Genomic DNA, 19,034 nt, shown 5'->3' with positions numbered 1-19,034 from the left:
TATCTGAAGGTCTGCTTACGAGGAACTATTAACTGCATCAGCAATTACAGCTGATGGCTAAATTGTCCCGTAGGAATAGACGGGAATATGTTCACAGTAATTTTTAATATGGACAACAATATGTACTTGTTGCCAAGTCGCAGTGCAAAATCACAATGTGACAATAATTGAAAAAGGTTAGTTAACTAACACGACTTCTTCGGGGTTAGGCTAATACATTTGACATGATGGAAAACAGAATGACTCCCAGAGCTTACAGGCTTTAAAGGCGAATGAGTCGGATCGTCCGAAAAACAGAAATGTGTAGACTTATACACAAAAATGATCGCATCTGGGGTTGGCTTTTTTGTTGCCACTGGCAAATCATCCTAATTGCGTGCCAGTGGGCGTGGCTTCCAGAGCCGGGGAGGAGGGGCCGACTTTGACTGGCGTGTTTACGTACCTGCAACCGACAATTCCTACTCATTCTGCCTTTAAGATAGCGAGGTAACTTTAAGACGTGGTGACAAAACTACGACAGTTCAATTTCGACAAAAAATCATTTGACATTCACTTTTAAGAAAAGCTCGAAAACAGGATGTGACATGGTTGGCTTCGAATCACTTTTTCAAGTAAAAGGGCCAATAGTATTTACCCGCAGCCCCGTCACTCGCTAAAGAACATTAAAGTAGATTACTTACTGCCTCTTTAATTGGTGTTGAAAAGTGACTTGTTATATTTGTTCAGAAGGTCATTTTAAACAGTAGTTTGTGAATTGAAATACAGTATCAGTGCATCTCTACTGTGCATGTGACATGATGTAATACAGTCGTATCACTACATGTCACATTTAGGCCAGAAGAAACAGTGGGTCAGAGTGGCCCGTGTTCTTCTTCATAATCATTCATAGTGTAGATAACATCTGTATTTATACCCGTGCATACCTATCTGTATTGCATCACTCACGATCACCTGTCACTGTGTACAAATGCATTTGATAAGACCTCCATATATATATATTTATATATATATATATATATATATATATATATATATATATATATATATATATATATATATATATATATATATGCTCTCCTGCCATCTATGATATATGTTGGGTATTGCATTGTACTGATCACTCTAGTTGTAGCTTGAAATTGCATTTTTTACGAGGATAATTATGGGAGGGACTTAGGAAATATTCAGTAGCTTTTAAGCATCATCCATCACCATATATGTTACTCTTTTATGTAACCAAAAAAAAATAAGAAGATGAATGGAAATACATAGATAAATGTATGAAGTGTTGTGCACAACTGGGTTACACATTGTAACTCGAAGATGAACTATAACGGTATATTTTACTCTTGTCGTAGAATATAGGACCAGTGTTCTACTCGGACTGCTCTCGGTCTCATCTTTTTATGGGAAAGTGATACATCTGTTCTTCTGTGTACTCTGTGAAATAGATCACTGTATATTTCAAAGCTTCTTCTTTTTTTATAGTGGCATGCTCTACTGTTGTGCTCATTCTTAGAGAAAAAGTGTCCATTGGTTCTTAGCTTAAAGTCAGATAATAGTTGGTGTGCGAAGGACATGTGGCGGGAAAAATAATACACATTCCACTTTCTTTCTGTTGCCTTGTCTCAACGTCTAAAACAGTAAACTGAACCACATTAACTATCTAAGGAAACTGAGAGCTGTGAAAATGTTTTTTCATCTGAAACATTGTGACAAACATACAGAGTAATAATGCATTTTAAATCCCCAAACTTTAGACAGTTTACTTATTATGATTAAAGATGACACCAGGCTACTCTGTCTTTTAATTGTGTGCCAGTTGCCTTTACTTTGCTTCAGCTATTGTCGTCATGAGATATATAGACCTATTTATTTTTTTGATGATAGCGAACACCCCTTGTGTATGTAAACTCATGCTTTCCTATTTTTTTATTAATTTATTAATATCCTTTAGATCTTTGTCATGCTCGTATTTGGAACATGTTTTGCATTTTCAAGGTTTGTAATTTACTGTAAACTGTTTTTTGCTGTTTATGGACGAGACTTTTACTAAATAAACTCATTGGAATGCAGAGTGAGGCTGTAATACTTATTACACACCGAGAAGCAAAATTGTTACATGGGGGGGGGGGGAAATGGATCGGATAGCTTCCAGTTAACATGCTAACATTAGCATGCTAGCTAAGGTCTTTCTGGACTTGTCAATGAACTGCCAATTGACTTCTCACAACATAACAGTAGCGTACTATTTCTCCTTTAACATAAACATTACTATATACATGAGTGTTAGAGTATATAATGCCATATATTGTGCACTGTGTATGCATTATATAGCCTACTGCACATCAGTGATAATACACACACTATATTAGTCCATGCAGCTCCATTTATACACTATGATACAACCTAATATCTGTTTAATTGGCTACTTTCAATTTGCATGCCTGCATTTTCTGCCCATGCTATTTCTAGGTATTTTCGTCTAAAGCCATGACGCAAAGGTTTACGTGCATTGACAAAATTATAATTGACGAGGCAGCAAAATGTAAATGTATGTATAATATATTGGTACAGGTGGTGGGATCCGCCACGTCTGCGCAGTCACTTCTCCCCATGCGCAGTCCGCGCGCAATATTGGCCCTCGTCGGTATGCGTGGACTGACGCATGCGTAATAGGTATCGAGTAATTCGGCGCTGAAAAGGAAGGAGCCTACTTTTGTAGTGGTGCGACCAAAGCAGCGCTAGCGAGGGGGAACCGCGGTATTCATTAAAAACAGCGTCTACCGAGTTGCTCTGCTTTCGAGCGTCGTGACAAAGCGCAGAGTTTGGACCATGGCTGATAAAGAAGGTAGGTTTATCACAAGTACCTATCGTATAAAGCGGTGGCCCGCGTGTACCGCTTTGTGTGCGCGCGCCACGGCCGTTTAACTCTGAGATGGGTGCTAGCATGACATGCTAGCTTAGTAACGCTAAAGTCCTATGAGGGGGTTGGTCTTGGCCGGTCTGTTTGCTGTTCTCGGTGTTTCGTTTTTATTTTAATTTTTAAACACGTCATGTCAAACCTCTACTCTTTAAATCAAGTATAATTACATCCAATGCACCAGAAAGCACATATTTCAACTTAGGGAAGTGTTTGCTTGTTGTGACGCTGCCACAGCCCCCATCATCAGAAATACGCCGACACGTTAGTGGGTGGTAGCGAGCAATAAACCAATAATGAATATGGGAAATATGGTTAAAACCACAGAGTACGTCACCAGCTATAAGTCTAAATAGTTTAGAATAACGTCTTGAACCCCCAGTAGCTCCAGCAAGACTAGACTGGTTATACATGACATGTAACGTTAGCTTAACTGTAGCTGTGTGTGCCTAATCAACTGTCTCAAAGTAAATGTGTAACTCTACTGAAGAAAATGGCTAATTTGCCTGTAACTTATCTCAGTTTGTTCTGCTGAAGTGTACGATGATGCGGTGGAAGAAAGGGTCATCAATGAGGAGTACAAGATTTGGAAGAAAAACACACCTTTCCTCTATGATCTGGTGATGACTCATGCGCTAGAGTGGCCTAGCCTTACAGTCCAGTGGCTTCCAGATGTCAACAGGTATTTACATGTTCTCCATCCTACCCCTCATAAAGTGTGGTTCAAATCCCCAGTGTGTCTTGCTACAGAGTATGGATTAAAATCATGTCCATGTTGTGGACCTCTGCAGGCCAGAGGGGAAGGACTATGCCGTTCACAGGCTGGTTTTGGGGACCCATACATCAGATGAGCAGAACCACCTCGTGATCGCCAGCGTCCAAGTACCGAACGATGACGCCCAGTTTGATGCCTCGCACTACGACAGCGAGAAAGGAGGTAAATAAACCAGGAGTTACCCTGCAGGAATACTGCAGTAGAATACTTCTCGCATACATCCAAATAGTAGTTACGCGTTACCACTTTAATAGTGTTTCCTTACTTTGTACGGTCAGGAGAGTAGGTGTATTTTTGCCATACATACAAGTTGACATTGTAATATTTTTATTATTATTTTAACCAATCACCAAAATAAATAGCGGGCTTCATGAAAGATTTGCACAGTTTGTCATGTGAGTTATGATAGATGCTGGCCTTGTCAGAACGTGGTTTAAACTTAGCTCAGACATTTTATATGGTGAGTGAAATTACGAATGAGTCATGTGCCATTCCATCTTGATGCTGAAACTGTTTTATTCTGTCTTCCAGCAGGTACGTTGCCCAGCTGTGTGTAGGTGTGCTGAAGTCTCACCGCTCCTTTGGTGTGTAGCCAGAGGTAGTATTAGTACGTTAGTGTGGCCAATGAACACATTTTGAGGTACAGTCCAAGTCTAAAACTCACGACACACAAAACCAAACAAGCATACTGCAAAATGGAAGGGGTGAAATATTAGTTTACTACATATTGATCTGTGAGTTCTCTGTGAGTTCTCTCCTTTCTTAAATTGTGCTTGAGAGCAGAAATGAAACGTCATACTGGTCACCAGCTTTAGTATTTATTCACACGTAGTGTCTATTTTTAGATTAACAAGTTTATTTTTCTAACTCAATGTCCCAACAATAAGGAATATCTTTAATTATTGTTTTTAATAAACTTGGTTAATTTTTTATTTGCCCTTGGACTCCCCTGTGTAGGAAGAGTGCAGGTCTTGTTTCCCCGTTTGTAGCCATGATGTTTATTTTGGACTATCCTCATGTGCTCTCATAGGATGCTGCTCTTCTCCCGACTATTGATTTTTACTACGATCAAACCAAACGTGTGTCAGATGAGTTGCTCTTATGGATGGACCGAGCATCGTCATTGAATAAAATATAGACGAGCGCCGACAATAGAACAGAGAAGAGAAAGGCAGAGAGACAAAAATCATTATTCAAAACCAGATTGACGTCAAGACAAGACTTTACATTAGCCGAAAACAATAACAATCATTTCTCATTCTTCCTACCTTGAACGTGCTACAGTCTGATTGTGTTCTCTTGTCAGAGTTTGGTGGATTTGGTTCCGTAAGCGGGAAGATCGAGATAGAGATCAAGATCAACCACGAGGGAGAGGTCAACCGAGCCCGCTACATGCCCCAGAACCACTGCATCATTGCCACCAAGACTCCCACCTCTGACGTGCTGGTCTTCGACTACAATAAGCACCCAGTGAAGCCAGGTTCGATCACTACATGCATCCCAAATGCACACAACTCCAGTGACTCGCACATCATGAAGGTGAACGCGGTGTTGATGTACGTGTTTCAGATCCCAGTGGGGAGTGTAGTCCCGACTTAAGGCTGAAAGGCCACCAGAAAGAAGGGTACGGCCTCTCCTGGAACCCCAACCTCAGCGGCAACCTACTCAGCGCCTCCGACGACCACGTAAGTGACAAGAAGTGAAAGCCAACAGGGCCGCCTTCATATCCTGGTTTTTCCAGCGCAAATAAGAGTATGTGCCAGAAAGAAGGGTCCAAAGGTTTGTTCAGACTGTAAGCGGAGTGAATTTCAAGTACAGTGTGATTACACACACACACACTCAGTCAATGGAAAGACGCTAGTGCAGGTGTCACTGCGGGAGCGCTTCTATTTTAACCGGTGCAGCTTTTCCATCCTTTACGACACTCGTTCAGCAGTGTGTCACATCCAATGGTATTGTGTGTGAGCTTATTATACATTTTGTCAAAATACCTTGTAGCTACAGCTGGAGTGAAAAGGGTGTAAGTAGCAGTATTATGTACTGTAAAATATAAGTACTGTAGTAAAGTTGTGAGTACGAGTTGTTGCTATGCCCAGTGATGCAAAAATAATGGATTGTGCTCCCCCTCTTATCAGACCATCTGTCTATGGGACATCGGGGCCGGCCCAAAGGAAGGGAAGATTGTGGATGCCAAGACCATCTTCACCGGCCACACAGCGGTGGTGGAGGACGTCTCCTGGCATCTGCTCCACGAATCTCTGTTTGGCTCAGTGGCCGACGACCAGAAACTCATGATGTGAGCGGCCGTCCGGTTCTGTGAACGGGGACGAGAGATTCTTTCAGTTAGAAACTGCCCTATTTTGCTGTTGTAGTTCTGCACGAATGCAATGAGGTCCCTGCTGCCTCTGACTCTCCTCACTCCCCCACCAGATGGGACACCCGGTCCAACACCACGTCCAAAGCCAGCCACGCAGTAGAAGCTCACACTGCCGAGGTCAACTGTCTGAGCTTCAACCCCTACAGCGAGTTCATACTTGCCACCGGCTCTGCTGATAAGGTAGAGATGAAGAAATACTCGGCACTGTAATTGAATATATTGGAATAGCTGTTTATTGCAAAGCTTGTTTTGTGTCTCTCAGACTGTTGCATTGTGGGATCTAAGGAACCTCAAACTGAAGCTCCACTCCTTTGAGTCTCACAAAGATGAGATCTTCCAGGTAAGAAAATCAGTTACTTAATGTTATTTATTTGTTAGTCAGGTGAAGCATAGTATGAATGTTATACAATAGTATATAATATAGTTCCTAATAACAGTAATAATAGGAAGCTGTCATGGGAACACGGAATTCAATTAATATGACTCACTACCCACGTGTCCGGGGGAAGCACCACATTTCCTCCCCGATAATGCAGCGTTGTGAACTTTTGCTTACTGTCTGTGCACATATCTCTCACTTTATGAATGGATTATTTAAATGTTATGGATTGAATCACGCTTTCTAAAAAAAAAAAAAAAAATTATATATATAATTATATGATATTTTGAGTTGATAAAATTTGTGACAGACTAGAAGGGGAGGCAACAGAGTCAAACACTAAACTCAGTGGATGACTCAGACTCCAGATTTAGAGCTTTAATTATAAACATAATTATAACCATTTAACGTTAAACACTACAATTTGTCAAAATACATATTTTATGGGGGACCACCTCACTCCAGTGGGACCCACTCAAATGAGGATCTTGGGACATCACTGGTACTGTGGATAATGTGAATACAAAGCTCATATTAATCCCACATATGACCTCATAACTTGTAATAGTTCAGCAGGTGAGGAGAAGCATAGAAACTACCGTGCCATGTTGTGCACCAGGCCATGCTGCTGAATACAATATATCAGATGAATAACACGGAACGATAATATTATGGGATTCATTTAACAGACACAAGCACTTCGTGAAGTGAACCCTTGTCTTACTTCACTAGAACAGATCTGTCTCCTAAACAGAAACGTGTGGTCGAGGAACATCAATGGGGAACTCAGGCTTTTGGTTTTTCTAGGGCAACAGTATTTCATTCAAATATGAATGAAGAAGACTACTGTTAATAATCTGCTACTAAGCCTTAGGAGAGTCTTTACACACTTTACCATGTTGCTGTATGAGCGTGACAGTGACCAACTTGTCCAATTCATTAGGTCCAATGGTCTCCTCACAACGAGACCATCCTGGCCTCCAGCGGCACCGACCGACGCCTCAACGTCTGGGATCTCAGGTAATAACTCATAATGCATATCTGTAAGTGAAGCCGTGACACCGTCGGTATCGTTGTGAGCCGAGCTCCAGCTGCTGAACTCTAGGTGTAGACGACATGCCGGCAGGAGAGTCGGCTTTGAAATATGAACCCGCTTGTTTCAACAGTACAGGATCATACCGGGAACAAGTGAGTCGAGTTCATAAGAACGTATGGGTGTAGTGTTCATGATGACCCCTTACAGATCAACTTTTAACGGTGTAACAGTTGGCCAACACTGCTCTCTCACAATGTGGTGAATATTTGGACACATCACACTTGACAAGCAGCTCAGTGAAGAGTATTTTTTTTTGTCTGATTTTCTTTTTCTAGTAAAATTGGGGAGGAGCAGTCGGCAGAAGATGCGGAGGATGGCCCACCAGAGCTGCTGGTAAGTGACACCCTATAGTCAAGATGACCGATTGTATTAATAGTCCCCTTTAGAGCACCATGAGACCCTTAGCCGTGTCACTAACCAGTGGTCAATGACATATTAACGTCATGAAATAGAACAAGGAGACTGTGAATTTCCTCACCCATTTACTTCTGGTTATTAAAATGCTTCTCTAATTTACGCCTTTTCGTCCATCAGTTCATCCACGGCGGCCACACGGCCAAGATCTCCGACTTCTCCTGGAACCCCAACGAGCCCTGGGTCATCTGCTCCGTGTCCGAGGACAACATCATGCAAGTCTGGCAGATGGTGAGTCCAGCTGTGGGATTGTGATGGCTCCAGTCTCTCCTCATGCACCAGTAGAACATCGCGTTTCAGTCAAAGAGAACTTGTGAATCTTGATTTCCTGATGGGGGATGTAATGGTTGACTTGCTGCTCACTGGTTGTGTTGGCAGATGTTGACGTCGGCATTCTAAGACCTGTAGTGGTATATTCTGTATCGTATGTACGTTCATCGATGAGTATGTTGTCCTCTTCCTCACCTCCTCCCAGGCGGAGAACATCTACAATGACGAGGAGCCAGACAACACCCCTGCATCTGAGCTGGAGGCTCAGGGTTCATAACCCGGCTCTGCATGAGTCTCTCCAGGCACGACCCCACCTCCCCTCCCTCCCATCCCCACCTTCTCCATTCCCAGACCCGGCCCGTCCTTTCCCTCCCTGGCTTATCAAGTGCAAAAGTAAAAGTCTGCTCTCCACATGAACAAACATTAAGAGATGGAGACCGCGTGGACTCCGCCCTCGCTGACTGACTGTTGGATTCCGGCTCATCTTGCTTCCACTTCACCGCGGCACTGAAGCACTTACAGCAGGATAAGAGTTGAAATGTCGTACCTGCTCAGGTGGTAGTATCTCTGGGGGGAGGGGGGGGGGGCTTTGAAGACTCTTAAAGTACAGAAAACCTTCATGTGTAAGCTATTGGTAAGACCAGTCAAAGAGAACATGGGAAGTGTCATTTTACATTTTGAGTAGCCAGAAAGCCACTAGCTGGTTGGCTCCCCTCCAGAAACAAATAGGAAACCTGGACAGTAGAAGACCTGATCCACATCAGTCCAGACCGTGATTAAAAGCTCACCATCTCCAGGGGAGCCGTCTTTTATACTTTATTTCCCACCAGTCACCTTTTGTCCCTTAATAATCGTACTCATGTGACACTTCATGGCGGCCCTTTGAAGGGAACTTCCCTCCTGTTCATAAGGTACATAAACTCTCCAGTGAAAGGTGTGGGACTAAATTAGTGTACTTGAGGGAAAGAAAATCAGTTTCCCCTCCTTTCTGTTACATAATGTGAAATTGCCTTGTTTTGTTTCCTGCACCACAAATTGCAATAAAACTTTTATAACTTTTCATTTTTTTATGTCTTCATCCTTTAATGCTGCACATGCAAATAGCACAAGACCCAACAAATCCAGTCGTTGCAAATTCTACAAAATGTTTATTGAAAAGCAAGACAGTACTTTAAGAACATTTTACAATCAAAGAGGGTGTGGGCTCGTATTTTTTTAATTTATTTTTTAGTAAAAATAGAGCTCTCCGAAGCTATGGTGACTCACGCCTCTTCTTTCACAGTTAGTCTCACCTGCAGAGGTAGATTCTGACATTACCTGAGAGTCAATCTGGGGCAACGCCAAAGAAAGAGGAAGTGGATGCTGAAAAGCTCGACCTGTACTTCAGCCCAAAGAAAAGTACACACACCACCTGACCCTGTACGTGTTCACATCAGTTGTCGCAACTTCTTTTTTTTTTATCCGTCCTGTAATTGTTCCCACAAATGAAAGACAGATCCCAAATACAGACAAAGCAATAGTGATGTTAGCAGAGAATAAAGTACGATACTGAAGGTTTAGGGCCATTGCCTCAGTAGTGGAGCGAGCAGGGATAAAAAAATAAATAAAAACAATCTGCAGAGGATGTAAGTGCGTGGATTGACTTTCATCTGAGTGGATACTATTCCTAATCACTGATGGAAATCAATTTTATTTAAAATGCATTAGAAAAGAAAAGTCACATTCAACCTTCTATCAGTGTTAAGTGTCCTAGATGTCGAGGGCGTTTCAGAACTCCTGACTCGGCTCTCCCGTTGAGCTGACCATATGGAAATCAAATTACATGGTTCTTTTGTTGTTTGCACAAGTACCAACTTTTAGGCCTTTACATTATTTATTGTCCCTCAAGTGGGCAACAAGCCAGCAACAAAATAATTTTCTTAATTCATCGTATTTCCCTCTTATTACATTTCATGGGAGGTGAAACTATCAAACCCAAGGTTTTAAGTTTAGGACTCGGTCAGTGGTAACAAACTGAGCTTTAATCGCACACATGGATCGACCACTGGGGGGGGCAGCAAACGCCCTTAAAAGTGTGAACTACAGAAGGGGAGGAGCAAATTGCCAATCTGTTAACTACCCAGCTAAGTAACCAGCTGCTTCACATCACATCATGGGTGAAGTTTGTTGGGAAAAAAACAAAAAAAAACTGCTCATAACAAGGTCTGGATTATCTAGAATCACCGCATTTGAACTTTCTGGAAAGATACATCGCTGTTGAGTTTGTAAAATAGATTTTCTTTTTTGCCGCCTTTAACCACAAGCCGGGCGCCACTTCATCTGCACTACAGGTAAGAGGACAGAACTGTCCCTTTAAGTTAATATAATGCTTCATTAGTGGCGCCTCACTTGAGTGACGAGCATTGATTTTACAAAGCCCCCCCCCCCCCTTCACTCTTGTCCACAAGTTTGTTTTTTTTAATCTTTGGTGTTGAAGACAAAAACAAAAATCCAAAACACCGCCTCACGTTACTGCTCAGATGGTTTGGTGTCATGAAAACAATCACCAGCATGGCAGGCCTGGGTCTTGCTCGAGTATAAACGCACGGCCTGTCAGGCTAATGCACTTCAGAGTTTTTAGTCTAACCGATTATTGGAGATGGATTATTACATTATTTTCACATAAAGTGACCACCCTACTAACTAGCATGTTGTAAGGTCGCTCGCCGGCTATCGCGCGAGTAGGCTGCGTGTACGAGGACGTGCGGATTCATTTTTGATGCGACACTTTCTGTTTTAATTCCGAAAGAAATCTTAAACTTATCCGAGTTGGTGTATGATGTGATCGAAAGATATCTAATACCCTGTGGCCAATACGGATGACAAATAAGCCCAAGTCTGACTTTGCTCTTGTTTTACACTACGTCCCATTTCCTCCATCTTTTCAGATCAGTAAGGCTACATAAAGTGACCTATGACACACCCACTTTAATTTAATCAAACTAGAATTTCCAAAGAGACACTACGGGGAGAGACCATGTGAAGGGAGAAAATAAACTTGACTTTGCGCAGCTTCAATGGAAATTTTCCTATGAAAATACAGTTATGGTAGAAAAACAGGAAGTACCAAGTGCTCGCCATGAAGCCGATCATTACATCCAAAGTAAAAAGGTGGGCAACGTTTTACAACAGAATCCTGGATACAATCATTTCACTCCTCTTTGACTGTCGCACAGAAAAATGATACAGACTCAGTTTCCGTGTGGAAACCTGGAGAGGCAAGTCTAGAATTAAAAAAAAAGAAGAAGAAAATAAATCTCTATCCCCATTGAAGACGTTTTTCTGGCTTGTTATGGAACTAGGCTGGAGGTGTGTGGAGCCCTACGATCGCACCCGCCTCACCTACACGGGCCGCGTCGGCTCCTTCAGTCCTGCTGTGAGGTTTCCGCAGGCGGGCTCGTTGTCGTAGCAGCAGCAGCATTAGTGGTTTGATCAGTAGCAGCCGGTGTGGGGTCCAGTTCAGGTGGTCTGGAAGCTTGGTGGACGTCCCCCGTCTCTGGCTCGTCGTCCTGTGCCGAGCCCTCCACGTCTTCCACGTCCTCCTTCTCCCCGTCCTCCTTCTCCTCATCTTCCTGCCCGGCGACTGGCTCTTGCAGCTGGGCTTCAGGAGGCGCCGTGGTCCCCTTGTCCTCCTGCTCCTGGAGGAGGCTGAGCTGGCTGTTGAGGTCGTTCCTCTCCTTCTGCAGGGCTCTGCACAGCCGCTCCAGCAGCTCCAGCTTCCCCTGCAGGGCCTTGAAGTGGCCGTCGCGCAGAGTTTTCTAGGACACAACACAATGGATCTTGAGCGTCAGAGGTTCATTTTCAGTTCAGTAAAAGGACCGTAAGAAAAGATTATTTTGTCAGGGCCTTTAAATCACATCTCAGCCTTGAGACGGGCCACGGGAGACTGAAAGCGCTGGAAAAACTAGCAAGTGGATCCTGAGTTAAGTGATTGTTTTATGGATTATACTATAAATGTTAACAGTTCAGTTTAACCGCCGACTTTACATCTTGCTTAGTGCCAGAGGATCACCAAAGTTATATATATATATATATATATATATATATATATATATGTGTGAGAGTGTAAGTGAGTGAGTGAGTGAGAGAGAGAGAGAGAGAGGGGACATGAACCAGATGTCATGGCGCCTCCTCTTACTTATCGATATTTTTCACTCTGAAGCAAAAATGTAAACTTCATGGTGGCGCTAAAGGAAAATCCAAAGGATCACCAAACACACTGAGGATGGTGAAAGCTTGCTCCGTCAGTCTTACTGCCGTGCTGCCGAAGCAGCCTAAAGCAAAAGAGAAGAGTGTGGATATCGGGAGAGTCACCTCCTCGGCCATCTGCAGCAGGGCCTGGTTGTTGCTTTCCCATTTGGTCCTCCACTGCGTCGTTTCCTTCTCCAGCTTCTTGATCTTCTTGGTCATCTGGGAGGCAAAGCCAGACAGTTAGCGGGCAGGAAGGAAGGAGGGGGGGACAACAAAACAGTGAGACACGAACACCAGCCGCCGACAGGAAGTCCGTCAGTCACCTTCTCCATCTCTTGTCGGAAAGTGGTGAAGACTTCGTTGCTTTTAGCCAGGGTGCTCTGGAACTCCTCGAACTTGTCCATGTACAGGGAGAGCTGAGGGGGGAGGAGAAGGTGGGGAGGAGAGGTCACTCTCAGACCTTTCAGCCGGGCGGACACAAGGACTCTACGGTGCATTCCCACCAAACAAAAACGTGTTTCTCATCCACCGAGAACCCGCGTGCATGTGCGAGTACTCACCTGTTGTTTGAGCTGCGTTTCTTGCTCCTTCATCAGCTCACACTTGCGTCTGGACTCCGTGGCGTCCTTCAGCAGCTGAAGCGTCACAGGTCAGTTAGTTCATCATCCCGAATACTGTTAAAAACCACCATTGCTTGATTTTGTCATTTCTGCTCTTCTTTGAACCCTCGCGTGTACTCACAAAGTCCCTCTCTCGCTGCTGCTTCTCCTCCACCTCTCTCATCATCTCGGTGATCCTCTGCAGCTTGGCGTCCATCAGCTGCTGCTGGAGCTCCTTGTGCTTGAACACCTTGTCGATGTGCTGCAAGAGAGGGGGACGCGTCACATTTCCACCAGTTACATTAATGACGCGGGGAGCCGTTTCTTCGCATCTGCCGAGCGACCTAAAACCATGCGGTGCGATTATTAGCTTGCTAGCTGATCTGCTAACGCAGTACCGAATGCTAACGCGCACGCAGGGCCGACCCGGCTGCCAAAACAAAGCACAGAGAAGCTCGTATTAAAACACACACAGGGAACTTCATTCTCTGCTCAGGACTATCTTTATAATTGTTTTCTGCCATATTCTTTTTCAAAATCTCATAAAGAACCTAAAAGAATATCAGTTGTCTTACTTTTTGTCCTCTGGTTTACCGAAAATGGCCGAAAGCATCTTTTACTTTCCGTCATGATTCAAGTTCTACATGATAACGTGTCTCAAGAGTTAGCAGAGAAGGTCTAGACCACGTGATGAAGGCTGCTTTAACCGCAGCGTACCTCCTCTCGCAGCTCGTACTGCTCGATGAGCTTCTTGAGCTTCTCGGCCAGCTCCATGTTCTCCTGCCTCAGCTTGGTGTTGTGGGAGCTGTGCTGCTCCATCTGCACCTCGATATCGCTCAGGGTCATCTGGAAGTGCAGCATGGCCTCCTTCCGCTGCTCCTCGTACTCCCTGGACCGCTGGCCGTTTTCCTCCTGAAGGCGGCGGGATGAGAGAGGGGGGGGTCAACAAGGAGTTTAATGGCAACAAATGAAATGACATCATGTAAGCAGAGAAGCGATGTGCCTTGGACTGCACGCATGTTTTATGCTTCAAACCGGTCCTGCAGTATCAGAAGCTGGAGGCGAATTTTAGTCGACGGTGACAAGAATTAGAAAGGAGCACCCATGTCAGAGAAACAAAGACCACATCACTCCACTGGTTCATCTGTCATGTTAGCGGTAAACTACTAGTTGTACTCAGACTGTATATAAGAAGTGGACGCAGTTGTTGTGACGTCAGCCATTGGTTTGTGGACTGGAGTTCGGCAATTTGTCCATCGCCATCTTGGATTTTGGCCGTCGCTACCTTGTTCTTTGTAACTGTTGAATGGAGGTGACCATATTTGGACTGTGGAGGAGTGACGTTGCGGTAGACGCCGTATACGGCTCTGGTTGCAACCTGTCAATCACAAGGTAGCTCCGCCCTAAATCATACTCTGCTTTATGATCTATTTTTACTCTAAACTGGACCATAACTTACTCAATGAACATCATGCTGTATTGAAGAAGACTTGAAACTAGAGATTGAGACCATAAACTCATGTTCACTGAGGTAATAAATTAAGTGAGAAGTAGGGTAATTTTCCCATAGACTTCTATACAATCAGACTTCTTTTCACAACCAATGGAGTCGCCCCCTGATGGCCATTAGAAAGAATGCAGGTTTAAAGCACAAATGGATTAGCTTCACTTTTCAGAACCGGAGGTTTCCACTCGCTTATACAGCTACATCTTCACCTTCCTGACCTTTTTAAACCCTCTCGGTTGTGCTCTAATGTTCTGAAAAGACTTTTCTTCTAAGTGTCTGTTTGTCTTGTGGCGGTGCAAAGTGGCGCTGCTGGTTACAGACGAGGCAAGGCGGCGGGTGGATGCAGCAGGCCGAGGTGTACCTTCAGAGTCTTGTTGTGTCTCTGCAGCTCCCTACAGAGGCTCTCCAGCTTGCTGCGGGCCAGGATGGCCTTGCTGTGCTCCCCCTGCAGGTGGACCTTCTCCTTCACGATCTGGGACTGTTTCTTCTGCAGAGCTTTCAGCCGCTTCTGCATGCAGCGGCTCTCCTCCAACTGAACACAAGGCACACAGCCGAAAGGATCGCATTATGGGTTTTTGTTGTTAAACCTTTCATAGATAAATTATAGCACACTTAGTCATTTGGAAAACAGTCAATTAGTCGCACATGTAATTTACAGTTGAAAATGAAAACCTGACGTGCTTGATAAAAGACATGTTAAAAGGGAAATTGTTTTGTAATTGACTGATCGGATCTTCAGAATCAAAGTCTGAGTGTTCAAATGCTAAAAAAGATATTCAGCGTACCAGGTCTGCATATTTCTTGCACAAAGCAGCTAGTTTCTCCTCAGGAGTGGCGAGGGAGTTCAGAGCCTGCATCAAGAGGACAACCTCCTTCCCTGGAACAAAAAAAACACAACAACATGAACCACTGAACAGGACCGGTAGACACGTCATTCATTCATAAGGCTGCAACTGAACAGAATGGGAGTCAGACTAAAAACTAGTCAAATGCTCATGCAGGGATTTTTTTTCTCTTATATATTTCTTAATTTCTATTGAATTGAATAAAGGGCGCCCTGCATGACCCTTATACCTAATGTCTACATGCACATCTGTTGCTGATTATATTATTATTCAGATATGGAATACGTAACACTGCAAATTGCATCTATCTGTTCAAGTACTGGCTAGTATTAAGTGATACATTTATTCCAGCGAATGTTACAGAAATATGACTCTGGCGCTGAAGAGGAAATGAAAAGCTAAATGTACCGAGGAGCATGTCTCTCTCAGTGCTCGTGAGATGCATTGTAGCGCTCCTACCGAACGCCTTGTCCTCTCCGGTCTTCAGGTCCCCTCCGGGGTCGAGCTCCGCCTCCCCCAGGTCGCTGGGACTGTCCTCTCTGCCCGGGGTTTCCCCCCTCTGCTCCTCGGCACAGCACAAGCCCAAACCAAACTCTGCGACCTCCTCCTGATAACACACACATACGACCACAAAGCAGCTGTAACACAACATTGGAGAGCTCTTTCCACATGACAGCTCCGATGAAGAAGCTGCGCCCGTTGCTGGAGGGACATGTTGCTCACTAGAGTATGAAAAACGGACAAGAACCGAAACGTCTGGGCAAATTTGAGTTCTTGTTTTACATATTTTCTGAAGAGACAGTTCCTGATTTCAACCAAAACTGCTGCCCGTGTTAGACAATTTTATGTAGACAAAAGTGTGTCTACATTCGCGTGTGTTTAGAGAGCATTTAACACATTTGAGAATGTTGGCTTACGGCAAATACAGAAGGGGATTCGTAAAAAAGTATGGTTTTAATGCCCAATACTTTTAGAGAAACGCTTGCAGCTAATTTATTGCAACTGTCTGAACATTTAAAAACAGTAATGTTACTTGAAATATGACCAGCCCGAAAGCATCCACAAAAAAAACAACCAAGTGGGTAGTGTTTGTTTACCTGACATGGGCTGTCCAGGTCGGGTGGAGAGTCACTACCTCCCACTATTCTCCTGGTCGCCACGTCGATCTCACAAACTCCTGTCGTCTCCATCGCAAGCTGGAGATTCATAATGACGCCACAATTGTTAGAAAACAAAAATGACATTACGGGCATGATTAAATACTAGTATGTAATGATGGGTAGCGGGAGTCGCATTCAGACTGAACATAGTCAATGGTGTGTGTGTGTGTGTGTGTGTGTGTGTGTGTGTGTGTGTGTGTGTGTGTGTGTGTGTGTGTGTGTGTGTGTGTGTGTGTGTGTGTGTGTGTGCACTTCTTCAGGCATTAGTGAGGTGATAACATGTGATCCAGAAATTCTGTTTGAATCATACAGCCATGAGGCTCACGGACACCAAGACACTTCACTAGGAGACATATCACCACAGTCTATTCTATCCTGTAGGGCTCGGTTATATTATTTATTAATTATCTGCATCTCTCAAAAGTCAACAGTAAGAGCCCATATATGGTATGTAGATCGTCAGAGGGAGAGAAACACTCCTTTCCATCTTTTGGTTTGTTTTTTTGATGGGGCTTCCAGTAAGCACTGTTTCCTTCAGGGCGGGTCAAATATTATTTTTATATATATATAAACAAGGACCTGAAGGCAACACCTCTACATTGATGAGCTACAGGCTAACCACAACAGGGCTGGATACAGTAGATGTCAACAATACAATGTTTTAAAAAAAAATACAACTTCTCAGGAAGGGTGCTTCGCTTTTACAGTGGTTGAGACAGTCGCTGCCATGTGACAAAAAAGAAATAAGCCACGTTAACACCGTTTTAGCGATGCTATGACACCGGACAGCAGGTCGACCGCGTGTGTTCCACAGCGGCAGTGACAAATGTCAGCACTGCGCACGGCACGCCAAACCCCACTATGATATGGCCATGATGCATCCAGACGACCCAGCATCCCGGGCCTACCGAACGTTTACTTTTCGTTGTTCTCTAGGATAACTATGTAGCTTTCACTTCCAGCCGGTCAAACACTAACACACCTGTCACACCAGCGTTGCTGTTGAGAATGTTAGGAGTTACTATGTGGTTGTGGTGGACGCTTTAAGTATTTTGGAGCGTTGAGAGTTGGAAGGGAAAAAAAGAGACGATCCCCCCAGCGGGTCGTGTCATAGAATCGCTGCAGTTTCCTGCATAACTCACCGACACTGGCAAGCACGGAAAACATGTTACCGAACGTTAGCTACGTTGCTAGCTTAGCTAAGCTACTAACGTTACATGCGAGGTTAAATCGACATGAAGAACACTTTAGGGTGATATCCTTTTAGAAAACAAAACGGCATTCTTAAACCTCCATCTCCTAAAAGAAACACACATATAGGGCATAACGTAAGATCTTTAAACGTAGCATACTTGACCGGGGTTTCTGTTGATCCCGGGTAGGCTGCTAACGTCTACCAACTTAAAAAAGTGTAATTACTAAAGGGGTACGCACCTGTTTTATAACACTTATGCCGAATATCGTGGTTCATCATTCTACATGTTACTAACGCCATTAACTGGTGTAGAATCGGCAAAAGTGGTTTGTTAGATCAACGGGGTGATGATACATCTTTGGGTTTCAGAGGGAGTCTGGTGTGACGTTCCATCGACACAGGACTGTTCCTGTTAGCTAGCTAACACCACTTAGCTACACGCACAGCAAGCATGTCACTGTTTAACTGTTACTAAATAGCAGTTAACGTTTGCAGTGTAGGTACAGAGCGCAGCTTGTTGGTTAACAGCCGTTAGCCGGGAGAGTGTAAAGCACATTTCTAACGTAACATAACAAGTTTGCTATCGCTAGCACAGCTAATGCTAATCGTGTGATAACAGCTAGTTGGTGGCTAGCCCCGCTGGCTAACACTAGAAGTGAACTTTACTTCGGCAAATGAAGCGAAAGCTACACGTTCCGGCCAATATTGACAGGTCTACATACTACACTGAAGTTGTGTAAAATTAGCACGATACAATACCAGAAACCCCAAATACGTTGCTGAAATAGCTAGAGCGTTTACCTGTGTTTTTTCACTGGATGGAAGCAGGACACGGTTATCAAGCTAATGGGGGACTGTCCCATAACAAGTACAACGTCCGGTTGAATATTTTCAAACTAACGCTATAGCGGCTATCGAGCATGTTTCCCCCCCCCCCCCCCAACGTTTTTAATCACAGATTTACTCTTTGCCGTTTAAGTAAAAATAATAATCCTTATCATAAACATTGATTGGCCTTGTTCGCTTCTGTAGTATGTGATGTAAATACCGCATTTTAATGAATCTGAAATTATTAGGCTAATTATAATATTCATGAATTTCCCAGCTAATACATACAATCACACAAACTGCACCATACCCATCACATGTGATTGCAACTGTCTTTTTGCACATGCTAACGGCACATTTGTTTGAGGCTTTTAATTTGAAAGTAACAACCTTATAATTCCGGTGGTAATAACATTAACTTGATGCTGCCAAAGTC

General features: G+C 43.8%; 2 protein-coding genes across 2 annotated transcripts; one reads left to right on the top strand and one right to left on the bottom strand.

Annotated features, from left to right (window-relative positions):
- Positions 1–2,706: 2,706 nt before the first annotated feature.
- LOC306699134 (histone-binding protein RBBP7) lies at positions 2,707–9,294 on the top strand. The gene is made up of 12 exons (XM_079163650.1): positions 2,707–2,851; positions 3,461–3,605; positions 3,715–3,860; positions 5,002–5,178; positions 5,268–5,383; positions 5,834–5,994; positions 6,129–6,255; positions 6,338–6,415; positions 7,398–7,474; positions 7,826–7,883; positions 8,085–8,195; positions 8,440–9,294. Exons 1-12 carry the CDS (start codon positions 2,836–2,838, stop codon positions 8,509–8,511), a joined length of 1,284 nt encoding a protein of 427 aa, XP_079019776.1. The 5' UTR covers positions 2,707–2,835; the 3' UTR covers positions 8,512–9,294.
- A 92-nt stretch (positions 9,295–9,386) lies between these two features.
- Positions 9,387–18,610, bottom strand: txlng (taxilin gamma). The gene is made up of 11 exons (XM_079162380.1): positions 18,572–18,610; positions 16,513–16,611; positions 15,875–16,022; positions 15,356–15,447; positions 14,932–15,102; positions 13,781–13,975; positions 13,206–13,325; positions 13,025–13,099; positions 12,788–12,880; positions 12,588–12,683; positions 9,387–12,031 (listed from the first exon to the last, which is right to left on the bottom strand). The coding sequence occupies exons 2-11, from the start codon at positions 16,603–16,605 to the stop codon at positions 11,639–11,641; spliced, it is 1,476 nt and encodes a 491-aa protein (XP_079018506.1). The 5' UTR covers positions 16,606–16,611; positions 18,572–18,610; the 3' UTR covers positions 9,387–11,638.
- Positions 18,611–19,034: the final 424 nt, after the last annotated feature.

Source organism: Pholis gunnellus (assembly GCF_910591455.1).
Source record: "Pholis gunnellus genome assembly, chromosome: 1".
Taxonomy (NCBI): Eukaryota; Metazoa; Chordata; class Actinopteri; order Perciformes; family Pholidae; genus Pholis; species Pholis gunnellus.
Note: the sequence above shows the minus strand (reverse complement) of the source record. Positions and strands in the feature narration are given on the sequence as shown.

Excerpts from the sequence above, each read along its gene's own strand:
- txlng (XM_079162380.1), bottom strand. The coding sequence starts at position 16,605 with ATGGAGACGACAGGAGTTTGTGAGATCGACGTGGCGACCAGGAGAATA. Across the intron at positions 13,326-13,780 it reads AGTACGAGCTGCGAGAGGAG|CACATCGACAAGGTGTTCAA; the intron begins GTACGCTGCGGT and ends CCTCTCTTGCAG. Across the intron at positions 12,881-13,024 it reads AAACGCAGCTCAAACAACAG|CTCTCCCTGTACATGGACAA; the intron begins GTGAGTACTCGC and ends CTCCCCCCTCAG.
- LOC306699134 (XM_079163650.1), top strand. Across the intron at positions 3,606-3,714 it reads TGGCTTCCAGATGTCAACAG|GCCAGAGGGGAAGGACTATG; the intron begins GTATTTACATGT and ends GGACCTCTGCAG. Across the intron at positions 7,884-8,084 it reads ATGGCCCACCAGAGCTGCTG|TTCATCCACGGCGGCCACAC; the intron begins GTAAGTGACACC and ends TTCGTCCATCAG.